Source organism: Chamaea fasciata, unplaced genomic scaffold (genome assembly GCF_029207755.1).
Source record: "Chamaea fasciata isolate MVZ Bird 193981 ecotype frontalis unplaced genomic scaffold, bChaFas1.0.hap1 SCAF_6, whole genome shotgun sequence".
In the NCBI taxonomy this organism is placed as follows: domain Eukaryota; kingdom Metazoa; phylum Chordata; class Aves; order Passeriformes; family Sylviidae; genus Chamaea; species Chamaea fasciata.
Genome location: NW_027094091.1, coordinates 70,040,506 through 70,058,742, shown reverse-complemented (window position 1 = coordinate 70,058,742; position 18,237 = coordinate 70,040,506). Strand labels below are relative to the sequence as shown.

The window sequence follows — 18,237 nt, the reverse complement described above, 5'->3', positions numbered from 1 at the left end:
TTGAGAATTGGAAAAGAAATGGGAACCAGCCCTGTGCTTTCAGTCTCCGTTCACGTGTCCTGTGCTTCCAATTGGCCTTGGACATGCTGAACTAGGATTTTCCAGGTAGGAAGCTGGGCAGGTGCCTGAGTGAAGTGAGGCAAAATTGTTGCTGTGCTGGGTGAGTTGGACAGCACCAAGGCGCTGGGCCTCTCCACGTAACACACCGTCCATGAGCAGTCTGCCCTGTGCTGCTCTTTGCTCCTCCTTTCCCACTCGGAAGCCAACAGAACGGAGCATCTAAACAGACCAGCAGCAGCCCCGGATTGTTGTCTTGGTAGCAGTGATTCCACCGTGCTTACAGCAAACTGGTTTGGCATGAGCAGCTCCTGGTTGACTGGATCAACTAACTCATCTCCAGCTTCACCAGAAGTGATTGATGCTTTCACCAAGTCCCGGAGAAGGTTTGAATAGACACAGAATGTTTCCAGCTCTTGGAAATTTACTTTGGGTTGGGAAATATGTCAATTCCATTTGAATCCAAGAGAGTCCAAGTGGAAGTCAGTATGCTAATTTTTGAAAGGGCAGACTTGAAAAAAAAAAATAGGACACTTATGATGGAAACTGTCAAGGCCAGGGACATGAGAAAGGCCTGGGTTTCTCTAAGTCACAGCTGCAGGAGTTACCTGGAATTTTAACCTGGCAGGAACTGGCTGCAGATGTCTCTGCATGGATTCACACAAAAAGCCAGCAGGACTGAGCAGCCAGATGGCAAGACTGCCCCTTGTCCCCAAGGACAGTTGTATTTAGTGGCCAAGTATCAAGTGAGGATTTCCCCCAAGGCAGAGCCAACAAATGTAATGGATGTTGTGTGTCTCCAGAGCCAAGTTATTCTTGTTGCTCTTTCTTCTACAGGCCTGTATCCAGGGAGGTGATGGCTGAAAACGGGCAGGGACAGATTTGGAAAAGTGGTCTGAGGCAAAAACTGTCTTTGTGCAAGAAAGTTTTGACCCAGAGGCAACCATGTGAAGAGGCTGAGTGTGTCAGAAAGTCAAAACTCAGATCTATTTGCCATCAGATTGATCAGAATCTAAATGAATCACCAAAAAGTGAGTAAAGCTGTGCACCTCACTCTGTTTCGGCTGTTTTGAATATCTGCTTGACCTGGGTTTTTTTTTCCCACAAAAAGGTGGACAGGAGCATTTATAAATACACCTGCACCTGTTCTGTGGTGAGGGAAAAGCCCCTGCACTTGTGTGCAGAACTGCTCTTGCTGGGGCGTGTGCATGCCCAATTTATCAGGCTCTGGGTTTCTCAGCTTGGACTACACTAATTCCTGTGTCTAATTCCTCTGTTCATGTGGCAGGGCTGCCTGCAGCTCACAAAAGCAGACTGCTTCCCTGCGGCTCAGTATTAATGTAACTTTCCCTTGGGAAGGGTGGGAGGCTGGGCCGGTGCTCTGTCACGGCTGACAGATACACAAAAACACAGGATGACAATGCAGAGGAGAGTAAATACAGGCTGCATGAAAAGCCCTCCTAGTGAGGGGTCCCCAGGTGTTGAAAAAGCAGAATTGCTCCTTCTCTGGGACGCAGGGATCTCTTGGCATAAGGGGGGTGGATTCAAGGAGTGCAGAGGTGATGAAGCGGCAGCGGCTGCCCGGCTGTGCAGCCTGGAGCTGCCCCGCAGCCCCCGGGAACGGGCCTGGCTCTTGCCGGGAGCTGCCTGGATCCCTGTGAAAGTGCGATTCGGTGATGGGAAAGGCTCGGGGCAGTTCATGTCTAAACCTCGGAGGTGTCCAAGGAGGTTGGTTGGCAAATACTTCTGTTTCCTCTCCGAGTTTGATCTGGTCGTAGGGAACCGAGGTCCGAGTTTTGGTTACAAGGGCACAGGTGTCAGGTGCGTTTTCCATCGGTTTTTTTTTTATTCCTCGTTGCTGCAAGATGACCGCACAGACAGCAGCTGTGCTGGCAGGACTTCTAGAGGAACAGCAAACCCTGAGGAGGAAACAAAAGCCTTTTTTTTTTTTTTTTAATTTTATTTTATTTATTTCCCACGTGGCACCATGGCTCGCTGAGAGCCGGCCCGGCTCACACGCCAGCTCCCCGCGGGCCGCCCCGGGCACTCCCCTCTCCCGGGGGCGTGGAGACGCTCCGGGCCCGGCCCAGGAAGGGCTGGGATCGAGCGGAAGGGACGCAGCGGAAGGAGCGGAGCTGGCAGCGGCGGTGGCGCCGGCAGCCATGCGGACCCGGCGCGGCACCGTCCTGCGGCCGCGGGCCGAGCCCGCCGATGAGCCCGCCGATGAGCCCGCCGACGTGCCCGGCCGCCGCGCCGGCCCCGAGGAGCTGGCGGACGACGTGGAGCGCTTCCACGAGGAGCAGTTCCGAGCCGTGATGGCCGCCCTGGATAGCGGCGACGAGGCCGCGGGCAGCGAGGAGGAGGAGGAGGAGGAGGAGGTGCTGGGTCTGCAGCTGCCCGAGGACAGCGAGGAGGAGGAGGAGGAGGAGGAGGAGGAGGATGAGGAGACGGAGGAGCGGAATCCCTTTGTGGAGTACAGCGCAGAGGAGGATGAGGATGGAGAAGATGAAGAAGGTGAGGAAGATGAACATGAAGCTGAGGATGAGGAGGGGGACCTGTCCATGGAAAGCGACTTGGAGGAGCGCCATCCGGAAGCCAAGCTCCCCCATGAGCTCTCCTGGGGCCAGCGCAAGCAGCTCTACTATGACACGGACTACGGGAGTGATGCCCAGGCCAAGGGCAAGCGGAGCCAGCAAGAAATCGATGCTGAGGAGGAGGAAGAGGAGCAGGAGGCTCAAGTCATCCAGAGACGGTTGGTGCGGGATCTGGGGGAGGACGATTATGGTCTGGATATGATCCAGGGCTACCTGGCTGAGCAGCAGAAAACCCACGATAGCAAGGGGCAGAAAGTTGATAAGGATCTGCAGGCCCTTTCCAAGAAGGAGCAGCTGAAGCTGCTGAAGCAGGAGTCCCCAGAGCTCCTGCAGCTGATGGAGGACTTTGAGGTGAAGCTCATGGAGATCAAGGATGAGTTGCACCCGCTGCTGCAGATGGTCAGAGAGGGCACTATCCCCCAGGGGAAGGGCAGTCGCTATTTGCAGACCAAGTATCATCTCTACCTGAACTACTGTGCCAATATCAGCTTCTATCTGGTGTTGAAGTCCAGGAGGATGCCTGTTCACAGTCACCCGGTCATCGAACGACTGGTGGCCTACAGAAACATCATCAACGACCTCGCCGTTATAGACCAAAAGCTGTCCCCACAGGTCCGTGTGCTTCTGAGGAACTACTATGACAAGAAGGAAGAGAAGCCACGGAAGGAAAACAAGTTTTCAGTGTTTCTCACCATGGCTGGCAAGAAAAGCAAACCGAAACGTGCCTCTGCGCCTGTTAATGGCCAGGCTGCTGCTGCTGAATCGTCGGATGAGTCGGAGCTGGACGAGGAGGCTGCCCTGAAATACTACAAGATGATGGAGGAGAAGCTGGCACTCAAGAGGAAGAGAGCTGGAGACGAGGATGTGCTTGAAGAAGCAGCGGTGTCGGAAGGAGAGGATCCTGGTAAGAAGAGAGGGGTGACCTATCAGATGATCAAGAACAAAGGCCTCACGCCCAAAAGGAGGAAGATCGACCGCAACCCCCGGGTCAAGCATCGGGAGAAATTCCGCAGAGCCAAAATCCGGCGCAAGGGCCAGGTCCGCGAGGTCCGGAGGGAGCTGCACAGATACGCCGGGGAACTCTCCGGCATTCGGGCCGGGGTTAAGAAAAGCAGGAAGCTTAAGTGATAGTTCTCTTGTTGTAAGAGCTGCGAGTAGCAGTACTGAATCTAATAAAACTTTTGTACGTGATGTTGTGGGGTTTATTCTTCAGGAAACTGGCCGTGGGGTGGTATTTGGTTTTTCTTTTCCAGAGGGTGCTTTCTAGAAGGTGCCATCTCTGAGTGGCACAGGGCCCTTTCCACACCTTGCCCATGTCTGAAGGTGTTTTCCTCTGCTGTGATGCTGTCGTGTTTCCCTGAACAGGAAGCCTTGAGAAACTGCAAGGAATGTATCTGGCAAAGGGAATTAAATGGGCCGTGTGGGACTTATGGGGAGATGGGATTGGATGGAGCAACCTCATGAGGGTGGGTTGAGAAAGGGGTTCAGCAGCTCTCACTTGCCTCCTCTGTTTTGCTGTCTTGTTCTGGTCCATCCTGTTCCTGTCTTGAGCTGCAGAGACGTGGTTAATAGTAGTTAATTTTTGTTCTGTTTAGCACCTTTGTTAGCAATTGAATGTATGGGCATTACTTTTAAATTTCTTAGTCCCACGTGGTCTGAAATACTGTTTCCCTTCCTGAATTCAGTGAGAAGCAAAGCAAGGACTTGATTGGATTTTATGACCGTATATGTGATAAACATATTAACTTCCCCTCTGATAAATGATAAATGTTGTCTGCTGCTACAGGACTAAGTAGCATTGCTGCAGGACCACCTTACAGATGGGTGAGGTGTTACATGTCTTCAGTGGGCAGGTAAACTTTGAGGATGTTGTGATTGCTTCCGTGCCTTTTGGTGGGTAAATGCATTTTAACCCCGCACTGAAACGCTTGCCAGGAGCTGACTCTGGGTGATCAGTTCCCATCTGGGCTGTGAAAGAGGAATGAGTGATAATTTTTCTGAAGTTTAACAAAAACTGTCTCAGGTAAACCTGGACTTGTGTCTGGGACAGGTTTCAGGGAGCCCATGCCTTGGTTTGTGTACCACACCATCTGAAAGGTATTGGTTTTCCATATCAAATTATTTCAGGAGAATAATTGCTTTATTTAGTAATATCTGCATGTCATGGGGCTGTTTTGTGTGTGTCATGGTCTTGGGGGAAGCCAAGGGATGAGTGTGTGCTCTTGATCCTGGGACAGGCCAGGTTCTGTAATACAAGCGTGGAGGTGCTCTGCTTGTGCTCTGCAAGTGAAATGTGCTTTCGTGGGGTCCCTGTGTAACCCTTAACACCGCAGACCTCTTTCTGACAGGAACACGCTGGTCACTGCAGGCTGGAGAATATTTTGGTAATTTTCCAGGCTGTTGGGAAGGAACACAATAAGCTTAAGCTGGCCAGATGGGAACAGTCCTGTCTCAGGTGCACTACTCACCTGCCCTTACTATGAGCAACAGTGTTGCCTGCTCCTTCTTCCCAGGGAGAAGGGTCCAGAACACTTGCTGAGGAGGGAAGTAGAATTTTCCCACCTTTAGGTCCCCACTGGGATCATGGTTGGAGACTGCCCGCTGATAACGCTGAGCTATGCTCCGGAGGCTCTGCCAAGAGGTCAGTAAGGGGTAAGATGCTGGGCAAAAAAGCAGCTTAGGTGCTTTTTCTGGGGAGGGATGATATTGTGTAACAGGCATCATCACATGGGGTGTCGAAAATACCCAGCAGAGATGCTCCCTGATCTCATTACTACAGAACCTGCTTGCGCTCCTTTCGCACTTGATAGAAAAATGAGGAGCTAATGGTCATTCATGGATCTGGCTTTGTGCTTCCTTGGAAAGCTCCAAGCAGCAGGCGAGCAAGATTCTGGCGGCTTCTATCTGAGCGCTTCATAAGGGAAATAACAAATCGGTGTGCCATTACAGACACATTCCCCAGAAACTCTGGGATTAGGCTGAAGGCTGGAGGGAACACTGCATGTCAGGGGCCTGGCCCTGCCTGCCGGCAGATGGCACAGCACAGCCCCTGCGTTAATGAAGATTAACCAGGCATTATGTCCACCTGATTAGTTCAGAGATTGGACAAAGCCATAAACATAATTCCCATATGCTTTTAGGTATGGCTGATCGTGGGAATGCTGTGATTATTAATGCTGTGGGAGGGGGGACGACACTGTACAGTGTCTCTTAAGAAATACTTGGGGTAATGTTTTGTGTTGAAGGAAAATTCCTCCTGGAGAACAGGTTTTGAAAATCCCTATGGAAATGGACACATGAAATCAAGCAAGGACCACAGGCGATCAGGAAAAGAAGCAAGGAGTGGATCAAAGTCCTGGTTAATGCTGCTTTTTCCCTTTTCCAGTATTGCTTCTGGAGAAGGTGCTGACACTGCCAAGAAATGCTTGAGCCATGAGATGGCACTTGTCCTTGCCAGCGTCCTGCTTGGAGAGGGCTGGCAGCCTCAGCAGCACCTAAAGCAGGTGAGGACTCACCTCAGGTAACAGCTTTGTCTCACCTCTGTCACCCTCACAGCAATGGAAGTACCTGCCCTGGGTCCTTTCCATCCTCCTGCTTGGAGCACGGTAGTCCAAAGGACAGTCAGTCCCGTCCACACCTGGGCGTAAATAATTTGTATTTAAACTGACATAGGCAAAGTGTAGGAAGCTCCAAGGTTTGAGCTATTCTTTTTGTTTTTCTACGCCTGGAAGACGTAATCCTTGGGGGGTGATGAGCATCCAGGTGGCTGCCTTAGGAAGCTTGGGCAGGAAAGTACAGTGGCAGAGAGGGGACACAATGCTTTCTGCATCACAACCTGAAATTTCTATTTATACAGGCAAGGAAAATATATTGAATAACCCACATGGAAATACATTTGCTGCTGTTTTCCTGGCTGTGTAGGTTTTCCTAGCTGTGTTCCAAAATATTCCATCACACACAGTCTGGGCATTGTTTTACTCTTGTTAGCTTGTAGAAATTCAAACATTCAGCTGTGAGATTTGTAAAGTGGATTAAAGCATCTGTTCAATTGCTTGCAACATGTTGCATGACTTGGGGCAGTGCTGGAAAATCAGTCTCCAGAAATCAGTAGCCTTTACAGCTTCGCTTTTGCAATTTTAATGCGAGATTTGAAAAGAAAGCAGCAACGTGCTTCTGCTTGACCCAAGTGCACGGAAGGCAGGGTGTTCTTTAAAAACTGGCAGATTTATGTGCCTCCTGCCTGCTGACAACACCACAGTCCACATTCATTGCTTCGTCTTCTGAAAGAATCTCCCCAGTGAAATTCCCAGTAGTACGCTGTATTTGACAGATTTAACACTAAAGAATACACTTGGACTTTGTCCCCTTTTGTCCCAGGATCTCCACACGCTGCTGTGGCTGAGCTCTCACGCCGGGAGAAGCCGAGGGGAGGCCGGAGATGGTGCCCTGGCTCCGCTTTCTCAGGTCCGAGTCCGTGCACCGCCAGCGGGTGGCGGCTGCGGTTGTCGCCTCCCGCGCTGCCGGCGGGGCGGGGGGAGCCCCTGGGGGCGGCGGCGGCCGGGGCGGGGCGGGGCGGGGGCCGGGGCGGCGATGGCGGAGGCGGAGCGGGCAGCGCTGCCGCCGCCGCCGGAAAGTTCCCGGGACGGGGCCCAAGCGGAGCTGTCCCCCGGCATGGAGCGGCGGCCCGAGCCCGGAGAGGCGGCGGCGGCGGCGGCAGCGGCGGCAGAGGAGGAGGAGGAGGAGGAGGCGCGCCCTGCCTCGCCGCCGTTCTTCCTCCTCTACCCCGGCCATGGAGGCGGCGCCGCGGCCGCGCCGCCCGGGCTGTGGAGACCCCCGGCGCCCCGCGGCGGGGCCGCGCTGCCCGTGCTGGTGCTGAGCTACCCGGGGCCGGACGGAGCCCGTGAGTACGGCGGGGCTGTTCCCGGGCCGGGAGCCTCCCTCGAGGCGGGGTGGGCGGCGGGCCGGGGGTCCCTGGGCGCCGCTCCGCTCCCGCCCGGGGCTGCCCGTGCCCCGAGCGCTCCGGGCCGGGAACGCGCGGCTCTGGCAGCCACGGGCCGCCCGGGCTCGGGGCACCCGCCCCGAACCTGCCCCTGCCCCGCGGGGCACGCCGCTGCTCCCGGCGGCGGGGCGGGGAAGGGGGCGGATGGGGGGTGAGCTGTGCTGGCCCCGCAGCTCAGCAAAACCTGCCCCAGAGGGAGCCCTTTGAGGACAATCGGTGCCGCCCTTGGAGATCCAACAGGCTGTCCTTCCTGGGCGCGGGGTGTAGCTTGGGGGCTGGGGAACCCCCCGCTCGGGCTTCCTCCTGGTGTTGGTGCGGAGAGCAAACCCGAGGCGAGGGCACTGCACGCTGGGGACCACATCGCTGTGTGGGGCGTGATGGGTGGCAAATAGCCTTCTCCTTTGTAAGACTCCTTATGGTGTTCTTGTGGTGTATTTGGGGAAGCTGGAGTACTCTGAAGTACTTGGGTGTGTTTTAAAATCAAATAAGAAGTGCATGCGTGGGTGCATATATAGAAGAGATCTTCTCTTTTCTATCCATCCTAAAAATAACCGGCAGCTTTATTCTCTGGACTGGCACCAGAGTGTGTGTGACTGAGCTTTTGGCCTTTGCTTTGTCACCTCCTGTCCCAGTTGAGCATTCACTCACACAGGAGCTGATTTGTTTGGAGCGGGTATCTGTTTTTTTTCTCCTTTGGAAGCTGATGTACTTGAAGGCATTACTCAGCAGAGCTAGAATCAGTGAGGTAAGAAATCCATGTCTGTAATGCCAAGGGGAGGTGAAATGCCCTGACTTTGCTCTGAGCTCTATGAAGGACTGTCTGTGACTGCCAACTTACGTCCAAAGTCCCTCTCTGCTAAATTGTCGTTTGAAATGACAGGCCCCTGTCAAAACCTTCAGTTTTGCTTGTAATTCTTCCCTAATCAGGAGATCTTTACCCACAGTAAACCCTGTGATGTGCATGAAAGGGGTCGAGCTACCTGTGACAGAAAAGAAGGCTTAAAGAAAAGCCTTATTTAATCTTAGCTGTTCAAACTTTGTGAGAAGATCTTATCTGGATGTGGGGACACTGAAGCATTGAGATGAGCACATTTGAGCACAAGGACTTAGTGGAGAAGCTCAGTGGTTGAGCAGTGCTTTATCCCATGTCAGCCTTATTCTGCAGTGATTGTTCATGTAAGCTTTGTGGAAAAACCTTTACAAGATGCACATAAAAGTTCCCTTGTTCTTGTGAGCCGTGGAGGTGGAGCTGCCTGTGCAGTGTCGTGTGTCACAGCCCGCTCAGGGACTGACTGATGCGGTGATAGCAGTGTCTGGAGGGAACAGGAATCAGCATTTATTTGCGTGGTGTCTTGGACTCTTGTTTCTTCTGGGGCAAGCTCTGTCAGTAAATCACTCTTCCCCACCATCTCTTTTTTTCTTGTTGTGGTTTTTTCCAGTTCTCACATTTCTAAGAGCATCTTTCATTTGTTCCTGCAGAGTCTTAGGTGTTACAGGGAGGCAGTGGTCACTACACCAAAAAGTCAGTGTTTCACAGTACTTTGGAGGTTTATTTCAAGTCTTTTTTCTTTTTTCCTGTTGTGACTCAGTCCTTGAACTATACTGTATACCTACTTACTTGTTACAGGTGGTTCCAGACAGAAGGAACAAAATGATGTACTTAAACATGCTGTCCTGCAGCAAAACCTTAAAATGCAATAAAAGCAACTTGATTAGGCTGTCCTTAAAAAAACCTGTAAGCCAAACCCCAAATCTTTCCTTGCTCCCACTGAAAACCTACCCAATACCATGATACTAGAAGTAGGCTTTTCCTTCCCTTTCCTTCAGTTGGGAGATTTACTTCAATCCTTAAATAATATCTCCGTGTTTCACAGTAGGTAAAGAAAAACTTACTCGTCACTTCGTAATTAAGAAATTGTTACTGGTTTTTGGATTGTTAAACTTCCTTTTTCCCATTCCTGTTTTAGCTTGTGGGGTTGGGAGTAGCTGCTGTTTGAGGTAATGTGCATATCTGTGCTGACAGAGGCAGTCAGAAGCAGACTTTGCCATGTAGGTGCTGTGTCGCTAGTTTTATCTTTTTAGATTACATTCCGTGTCAGGGATGGCTTTGTCCTTTTTGCTTTGCAATCTCTACACGGTGAGGGGGGAAAACTTCCTCCTAATGATGGAAACACAGGTTGCTCACAGGCTCTGAGAATAAAAGTACACACCCAAAGATGCTCCCTGGAATCCTAAGGGTGGTTTGCAAAATTGTTTGGGTTTCTTTGCGTAGATTATTCTAATTCATTCAGCTTTGAAACTCAAAATACTGTGCAGTACAGCTGAGCTCCCAAATACTGGTGGCTGATGGAGTGCTTGGTGTTCAGGTGGTTGGTCTTAAAATTCCAGTGCAGTCAGTGTGTGACTCTTTAATCTTAAAAATGTTTTGGCAGAACCCTGCTATGTTTTGCAATCCAGCCAAAGCTTCTAAGGGCTTGTGCCAAAGTGTAGCTCACAGGAGGGTTTGTAGGACCAGTCAAGGCTGCCTGACTGGTTTGAGAAAGTGGTTCATCCTGCACAAACTCCTCTGCGTATATCTGTGATTTGGGTTTTCCTGTGTCCGTGACCATCCTGGGACCCTGACGGAGCCTTATCAGGTGCCCTTGAGTTGCCTGGTAGTTGTATGAAAGGTTTTACAAAACACAAATATTTGATAACCTTTCTTTAGTTTCTTCATGAGATGCTCTGTTGCTTTTATCACTTTGGGGCACGGGATGGGGATAGGGGAAGGTTTGTCTTGTGGCTTTCAGGTGGTGATTGAAAGGTCACAGGTCAGTAAGTTACACAGTTCCTGTTCGGGTGTAGGGGTTTTTTGGGGTTTTTTTGGGGTTTTTTGGTTTTTTTCTTTCTTTTTTTTTTTTTTTTTTGGAAATAAGTCAGTCAAAGAACGTTTTCCAATACTTCAAGTATTCCTTTGGAGTATTTGCAGCAGGATCGTTGCATAAAGGAGCCTGAAAATAGAACTCATCTGGAAGGGAATTATTGGCCTCTGTTATTTCTGCATGTTAAAACCAATGGAAGTTGAACCGTTCCTAATTTTTTAGATCTTCCCTGTGATCCTGCTGTGCAGGGCTCTTACTTGTGCTGAGCTCAGCTGAAGACCCGTGTTGTGAAATGGGAGCTGCAGGGTTACGCCCAGCGCTGTTGGTATTTCTAATTGCTTTGAAAACAAAATTAAAACTGTCTGTTAATGAGAGCTGTTGGATAATAGCTTGAGCAATAGCTTGTGGTGCTTTGTTGATTCTAAAGGGTTTGTTTTGACCGTGTGCTGTTCGTATAGACCCTGCCCAAGGGTTCGCCGGGGCCAGCAGCTGTGGCCACTTTCACTGTGCTTAGAATTTGTGGTGGTGCGGTGTGGATGCTGCAACTCGAGGCTCTGATTGCTGAAAAGGCGTATAAATATACGAGTTAAGATGCTGTCAGCGCGATTTATAAACTCTGTTCTCCCGGGGAGAAGAAACAATAGCAATTCTTGTTTTCTGTGAAATAATTGCCCTTTGCGTCGCTGTCGGAACAGGCTGTGTGGTGCTTGGCTGGTTTTGGCCTAATGGGGAAAGAGTTGCTGAGTCAAAATGTGCTGCACTAAGCAGGAAGTTTTCACCGAAAGCAACTGCTTCCTCCTGCCAGTCAGAAATAGCAGCTCTTAATCCTTTTTCCCTTTACATGATGGGTGCCGTTTTTTTCCCCAAAGCTGTATGCATTGGCACGCCGAATTCCGCATCCCGCAATCCGTTTGGGCATTTCGCATCCCTGAGAGAGATGTACATCCTTTTGAGTATTTGTAAGGGGAAGGAAAAGCAGGGAGAGTAATCAAGGTCCCAGACATTGGGCGCACGTTCTTATCAGCGTATTGTTCTGGTGACAGCCTTCTCCAAGGCTGACCGTCCATTTCAGATGGATGTTATACGTGTGCTCTCCTCAAATACATTGGAGCCACACAGGAATGAAGGCAGATAAGCTAATTTATTGGTGCCTGATAGCGTTGTTGAAGTGGGTGGTGACACTACTCCGATCTTGGGAATGTCAAGCCTGTCTGGTGACTTGGGACCTCTTGTCCCGCGTGGGTTGGGGACGCAGGCGAGGTTCAGCCAGCCAGGAAGGGACAGGGAATGCAGTGCTGTTATTATAAAATACTATCATTATATTATTGTTGAGAGCTTGAAAGCCTGTTTCTCTTCCGCCCGAGAGACAATATTTCTTTGTCAGCCTCACCTGAGCAGCACAATGTTCCGAGGAGATTTTTAAAAGTACAAGATTGGGTCACAGTGTTTGTGGTGTTCTCCTTTATTGTCCTTCCGTGTGCACATGCCCTGCTGAAAGAGCTTCATCCTCAGTCACTGGAGCGCTTAGAGCCAGATCATTTTTTCCCTCCAGTTACCTTGGGACACTAAATCCATCCTAACCTTTTTTGTACATGGGGAATTTTAGCTCCGAGGCGCCTCCTGAGGAGGTGGCACAGCGGATAAAACGCAAAAACTGCGCCTCGCACACCTCCTGTGAAAACAAAGGTGCCGATTGAATTCCAGTAGCGGCACGCAGGGACGCGAGCGGAATACAAACGCGGCTTTGTATGGCGGGCGCAGCTCCTTTGTATTCCGGGGCCGCCGGCTGGGGGGTGCGGCGGCGCTCTGCCCGCTCCCCGGCGGGCTGGCACGGCCCGGCGAGGAGGCGCTGTGCCCAGGAGCGCCTGCCGGCGGGCCCCGCATCAGCAGCGCCTCGGCAGCATCCTGGGAATCGCAGGCGATCACATGAGCCTGGGTTTCCAGCTCCGTTCATTAGTCAGCCATTTTGGTCACCACCCTGCTCCCCGCCACAGCCAATCCCGGCGGCACTCGCTGCCCGGGCTGCGCCGGCAGAGGGGACCGGCGCTCGCATCTCGGCGCACCGGGACGCTGCCTCTCCGCTCGTCCTTTGTGGGGGCTTTTTTCCGGGGGTCATCACCGGGGGAAGACGTTCTTTTTGCTTCTGCTGCCTTTTTCTTTTTTTCTTTTTTCTTTTTTTAATATATTTTTAACTTGTTTTTCCCTGCTGCCTGTGGTGCAGAGGCCAGGTTTTCTATGGATGCTGAGGATCAGTAGCCTCTAGCGTAGCTGGAGACGACGGCAGTCGGTGGAAAGGAGCGAGGCAGAGCTAAGCGGGAAGGAGCAGCGTTTTTACCTTGCTTGATCTATGAAAAGGCCAGAGCAGCCTCTGTGATCCTGAGCAATCTGTCCTTTAATCGCAAGGTATTTCTGATTTTCTTCTTCAGAAAGCTTTTGTTTTTAGTCCTTATTTTGCCCCCGTTGTTGTTGTACCAGCTGAGTCATCATGTCTGCTCTGACGCCTCAAAGCGACATGCCAACCCCCACCACAGACAAGATCACTCAGGCTGCCATGGAGACCATCTATCTGTGCAAATTCCGCGTGTCGATGGATGGAGAGTGGCTGTGCTTGCGCGAGCTGGATGACATCTCGCTGACACCCGACCCCGAGCCTACCCACGAAGGTACGGTGCGGCTGTGCCCCGGGAGCCCCGGGCCGGCGTGGTGCCGGCGCTGCACGGCTTGGGAGGGGGCGTCTCCAGGACCACATGCCCGTGGCCTGCCCGCAGAGCCTGGACAGCCGTGGGCAGAGCAGAGAGCCCGGCGGCTGCTTCGGGCTGCCCTCAGAATTTGTCACCCGGCCCTCTAAGGCAGGTGTGCGATGGATTGTCTTTTGTAGCTCTATCAGGTTTGTGTGGCTCAGGAAGGATGCGTGCTCAGCGAGAACGTTTAATCGTGATTTTGCTCTCGAACCGGGGGCTGGGAGCTCTGTTAATGAGCTGCCGGCCGGTCCCGGGGGAGCACGGTGGCGGCACCCCAGCGTGTGCCTGGTGGTGGGGAGTTTTTGGAGAGCCCCAGCGATTACGCAGCGATGCCCGCTGTCAGGTGACGATGCCATCACAGTGGCCCGGCTCGCCTCTGATGAGCCTGCCGCTGTTTGTAATGGCTTTGGAGGCCTGAAACGTGGAGATGGAGCACATCTCACCTTCCCCTGGAAAAACGATTTGTCGTCTGGGTTGATAAGCAGTTTAAAACCAGGACGAGGATGGAATGCTCTGAGAGTACTGACATCATGAGAGGACGTCTACGCAGTGCTCTGCCAGTAAACAAGCGGGGAAGAAGGAGAGGTGATAAGTTTCTGCGGGTGCTGAGGTTCTGAGCGCCCTTGCTGGATGCACCCTTTGGTTTTAGAGCGAGGAGGCCCCAGCCTCTCATGCCTGACCCTTTTCCAGTAACTCTTCCAGTAACTCCTGAAATGCCTGACTCCACCAAGCAGTCTCGCTTGACCCGTTTAACGCTGCCTGGTTAAGTCAGCGGTGTCTTGCATTGCCTTGCTGAATGAGGCAAGTGAAATTGTGGTGGGGATTTAAGCTTTAAAAATAAATTTCCAAGGGATAATTTAATTTCCATTTGACAGCTGCTTTCAGTGACAGTAGCCCTTGGGTTTGGATTTGGCTTGCCAAGTACTTAGTCACGCAGTGGGAGGTTTCAAAAGGAGAAATTTAACATTCCCTCTGAAGCGTATCCCAGGGGTTCAAGGAGGTGAGTGCAGGGTGAGCAGGAATTCGGTCGTCTTCCAGTTCCCGTGTTCTTGTGTGTGACACTGAGGCCTGCCTTGGTCTTACTCCAGCGTTTTTCAAGGTGTAATTACAGTCGCTCTCTGGCGAACACCAGAAGGGGGTTAGAAAACAGCATCTGCTCATTTCTTTACCCTATTATTTAATTCATATGTCAAAAATAAACGCAAAGGAGCAGTACCGTAACAACCTCCCTGGAGATGTTTATGCTCGCCTAAATTGAGGTTACTCGTTGGTTGGGAGGGTGTATGTGGATCCAAGTCGTATTTTGAACAGGGAAGGTCAGGAACAGCGTTGACAATAGGAAAGCTGACACAGCTGTATCCCGGTGTTGGGTCTGGTGCCACTGCATCAGCACTGCTGCTGTGTCTGCAGGCTGTGCACAGGTCAGGGGTACAGGAGCGTGGGCTCCTGTCCCTGGGAGTGTCTCCACAAAAAAAAAAAACCCTGATGTGCAAACGTAGGCATTATGAAGAAGAAAAGGAAAAAAAACCAAACCCAAAAGCTGTAGAATTCTGCCAAAGGCATAACAAAGGGGGACAGCTTTTTCCTTAGAAATCAAGACATGTGAAATATATATTGCGGTAAGTACCGAATCCAGCAGCTTGTTGGAATAAAGATTGGAAGCCTTCAATTTGCTGTCCCTCAGCTCTTGCTGCCTCTGGAGAGCTTTGTCCCTGGCCTCTCTTCTTCCTGGGATCTGCTGTGCCCCCAGCCCTCAAGCAGCCATCCTGCCTTCAGAGCCAGTCACAGCAGTTCCAGTCCTGCACAGAGCTGGAGCTTGAGAGCAGCTAAGCAAAACTTTTCTTCAAATTAAAAGCAAGCAGCAGATACTGAGTTGCTTGCAACTGCGTATATTCCATATAACCCGTGGCATGGGTGCTCAGTTTAACAGTAAAAGCAATTAATACACTTTTTCAGTTGATTGAAACAATTCTGTGTGCGTAAGAAAATAAGCAGATTCTGCTGTTTACTGCAAATCTGCTTGGATTAGAAAAAGAACTGTTTTTTCTAAACAGGCCGTGATTCTTAATAAGACTCTGGGAACCTTACTGTTCTCTGCAGGCCCCTCAGAATTAAATGTGACATTAGTGTTTGTTAATCTTGTTTGCTTGCAACGCGTGTGACGATCTTTGAGGCAGCTTTAAGGGATGGAGGTAAAAAACCACCTGGACTGTATTTCTGTTGAATGTTGAACACTGTGTGCATGAGTGGCAGCGAACACTGGTCTCGGCTTTGGGGAGAAGTTACACAAAATGGCCTTTTTTTTAGGTCATTTCATTGGATGTTCAATTTGTATCTTGAATAATCATGAGGAGCTTCACGACAGAGCTGTGGAAATTTTTGTCCTCATGGGATTACCTTGTAATAGTGTTCAGAAGGAGTACATGTGCTAACTGGAGAGAACTTTGAAGAGCTACAGTATTCCTCTTTTTATTAATCTTCCTCAATTGCACTAAGAGGAGCAATTTGAATTAGAATTTATAACATGCGAAGATGAAATTATCTTTTGTACAGGGTGGAAGCTAAGGTCAGATTTCTTCACTTTCTTTGACCAGTAATTTGAAAGTTTTAGGTTGTGACACGCACTTGCATAGAATGCCCTGACAAGCAGCTGTAGAGCTCTTCAGGAAAAGCAGATGCTCCTCTTAAAACCTCCTGCCCGTTACTCTGTTGCAGTGGTTATTGAATCATCCATCAGATTTTACCTTTTCTCTCCATTTTCTATCCAAGCGTTTTTCCATGTTTCTTTGCGTACCTCAGAATGGTTTAGGGAAGCAGCATAACCTTACTGCTTATACTTTTGTTTTGCTGGCTGGCAGCTGTTAACGTGGGTTTAGGGTTTCTCCAGTAGTGTGGAATAGGAACAGCAAAGTCACAGGAGAGGTAGAATTTTTCAGTGCTTCGGGCCTTTCCTATTACAGAACAGATCTGTATTGTACTGAGAGTGTCAGGGACCTTCTAGGTGTGGACAAAAACCTGCATGAGATGGCTCTGTAGTTGGATAAAAACTCTTAAAATACATCTGGTGATAGAAACCCCTAAACAGATGAGATGTTTGAAGGAGCTGAAGACCAGATTTAATAGGAGAAATATGAAGTCAGTAAATGCAAGTTAAATGAATTACAGCATGTTTGTGGTCATAAATCTTGGGAATTGCAGTTAGGTCATGTAATCCAGACTTGAATTCAGAAATTACTCTTAAGAGTAATTGTTTTCTTTGCCCTTTAAAGCTGTGTCAGTCTAAATGAAGTCAGAGCTGGGGAACTTGGGGCAGGTTATTTCCCTCAGAGGTGGTGAGTCCAAACTACTCCAGAGAAACCAATTGGGTGTCAACCAAACTGGAAAGTGAAAGATGGGGGGAAAAAAAGAACCCCAAGGGCTTGGGTTTTTATTTTCTTGGTGTAAACTATGAAGGACTAAAATAGGATGAGAAATTTCCCATTGCAGTCAGTCATGTGTTTCCCTCTGAAAACAGGCTGGTTGTGCAGAAATACTCCATATAGCTGCACACAGTTACAACATAGAGAAATTGGGTAGTTATTTGATGGTAATCATGTGGAGATAGGAGTAAGACCTAGGGTGGCATTGAACTGTGGCTTCGTGGGACGTCCACTGGCTGTTTATTTGTCCCATAGGTGTAATGGAGAGTGGGCTGGGAATTTCCAAGTTGTCTGTACTTCTTTCTTTATTTCATTCTGGTTTGTTGCAGATCTTTGACTGCTCTTTTCTTCGGTATGCAAGGCTCTCTGTATATGTGTGTATTTAGAGATGGCATTTTTATGCAGTGGGTTTTAAAACAGATGGGTTTTTTAAGCTACTTTGTCCTGAGTAGATGGTTCCTGGCATTCCAGGCCGCAGACTGCCTGGTGGCTTCCCTGATTTTGGGCTTGCAGGGTGTTTGAACATGGTGCCAAAACCCTTTGCTGATCCCTTTTCTTCGTCAACAATTCCCGATCCATCACATTGGCAAACCTAACCCGAAAGGATTAGTTATGTACCTCCCATAACACGAACAGCATCTACCTCATTTTCTTTCTCGACCTTCTTTATTTGCTCTGAAATGTATTCCCAAGGTAACGAATATCAGAGTGCAGTTGAAGTGTCGTAATAGGACCAGAGGTTCCCCTTTCATAATGAAAGGATATTTGCCCAAATCTGGGCCAAGCCTTTCCCAGCAGCCCCAGCAGCAGGGCTGACCTGGCACCATCACTCGGGGCTTTCTATATCAAGCTCGGTTTTCACTTCCCAAAACTGTTGCCCTGGGGTTTTTTTAGGTTATTTTACTGACAGCTCAGCTTCTCCTTACGAGTTCGTTTAAAATTTCTGTACTTACAAACAATTTTAAAAATCCTGACCTATTTAAAACCTCATGACCTTTCCTTCCCGATGGAACAAACTCTTCCCTGTGAGGGTGGCGAGGCCCTGGCACAGGTTTCCCAGAGAAGCTGTGCCTGCCCCATCCCTGCAAGTGTCCAAGGCCAGGCTGGGGCTTGGAGCAACCTGGGGTAGGGGAAGGTGTCCCTGCCCGTGCAGGGGACAGAGGCAGGGGGTTGAATGGCATGAATTTCGAAGTCCCTTCCAACCCGAGGCAGTCTGTGATTCTGTTTCATCTGTCTTTGGAGGAACTTGGTTCTTCTGCCAAGATGCTCTGTGTGAGGTGATGCTCGTTGGTTCAGAAAGGTTTCGACTCTCACCTCCATTTTAGCCTAATAACTTCAACTTTTAAAAACAAAGTAAACGTTGAGCCGCAGTGTGAAATAATTCTAATGCTGTTCCATTCTCCCAGGGTTTACTTGTATAAGCTTTCTTTGGCTCGGGAAAATATCCCTGCTCCTTCAGGGAGATGCTGCTGCTGTGTCAGCAAAAGAGAGCGACTGCAAACCCCTCCTTTGTCCAAATAACAGATGGGATTTTCGTGATTAATATATTAGAGGCAAGTTTTCCAG

The 18,237-nt window shown here is 50.1% G+C and overlaps 2 protein-coding genes across 9 annotated transcripts in view; both read left to right on the top strand.

The window, feature by feature from the left end:
- The first annotated feature begins 2,192 nt into the window (after positions 1-2,192).
- Positions 2,193-3,842, top strand: UTP3 (UTP3 small subunit processome component). Of its 2 annotated transcripts, XM_066184719.1 has the most exons (2): positions 2,194-2,435; positions 2,484-3,842. In XM_066184719.1, exons 1-2 carry the CDS (start codon positions 2,220-2,222, stop codon positions 3,777-3,779), a joined length of 1,512 nt encoding a protein of 503 aa, XP_066040816.1. In that variant the 5' UTR covers positions 2,194-2,219; the 3' UTR covers positions 3,780-3,842. The 2 variants fall into 2 exon arrangements, with proteins under 2 accessions (XP_066040815.1, XP_066040816.1); XM_066184718.1 differs by having other exon boundaries at positions 2,193-3,842.
- A 1,348-nt stretch (positions 3,843-5,190) lies between these two features.
- Positions 5,191-18,237, top strand: part of RUFY3 (RUN and FYVE domain containing 3) — a 33,012-nt gene continuing 19,965 nt past the window's right edge. For 3 of the 7 annotated variants that reach the window (XM_066184730.1, XM_066184728.1, XM_066184733.1), the window contains exon 1: positions 7,272-7,551. In XM_066184730.1, the coding sequence (XP_066040827.1) occupies positions 7,323-7,551 (229 nt within the window). In that variant the 5' untranslated portion in view covers positions 7,272-7,322. Of the gene's footprint in view, positions 5,293-6,036; positions 6,155-7,028; positions 7,116-7,271; positions 7,552-12,496; positions 13,175-18,237 lie in introns of those variants that run through there. The other 4 variants (XM_066184731.1, XM_066184729.1, XM_066184736.1 and 1 more) reach the window with 4 other exon arrangements.

Coding starts and splice junctions, on each gene's coding strand:
- UTP3 (XM_066184718.1), top strand. CDS start 2,220: ATGCGGACCCGGCGCGGCACCGTCCTGCGGCCGCGGGCCGAGCCCGCC.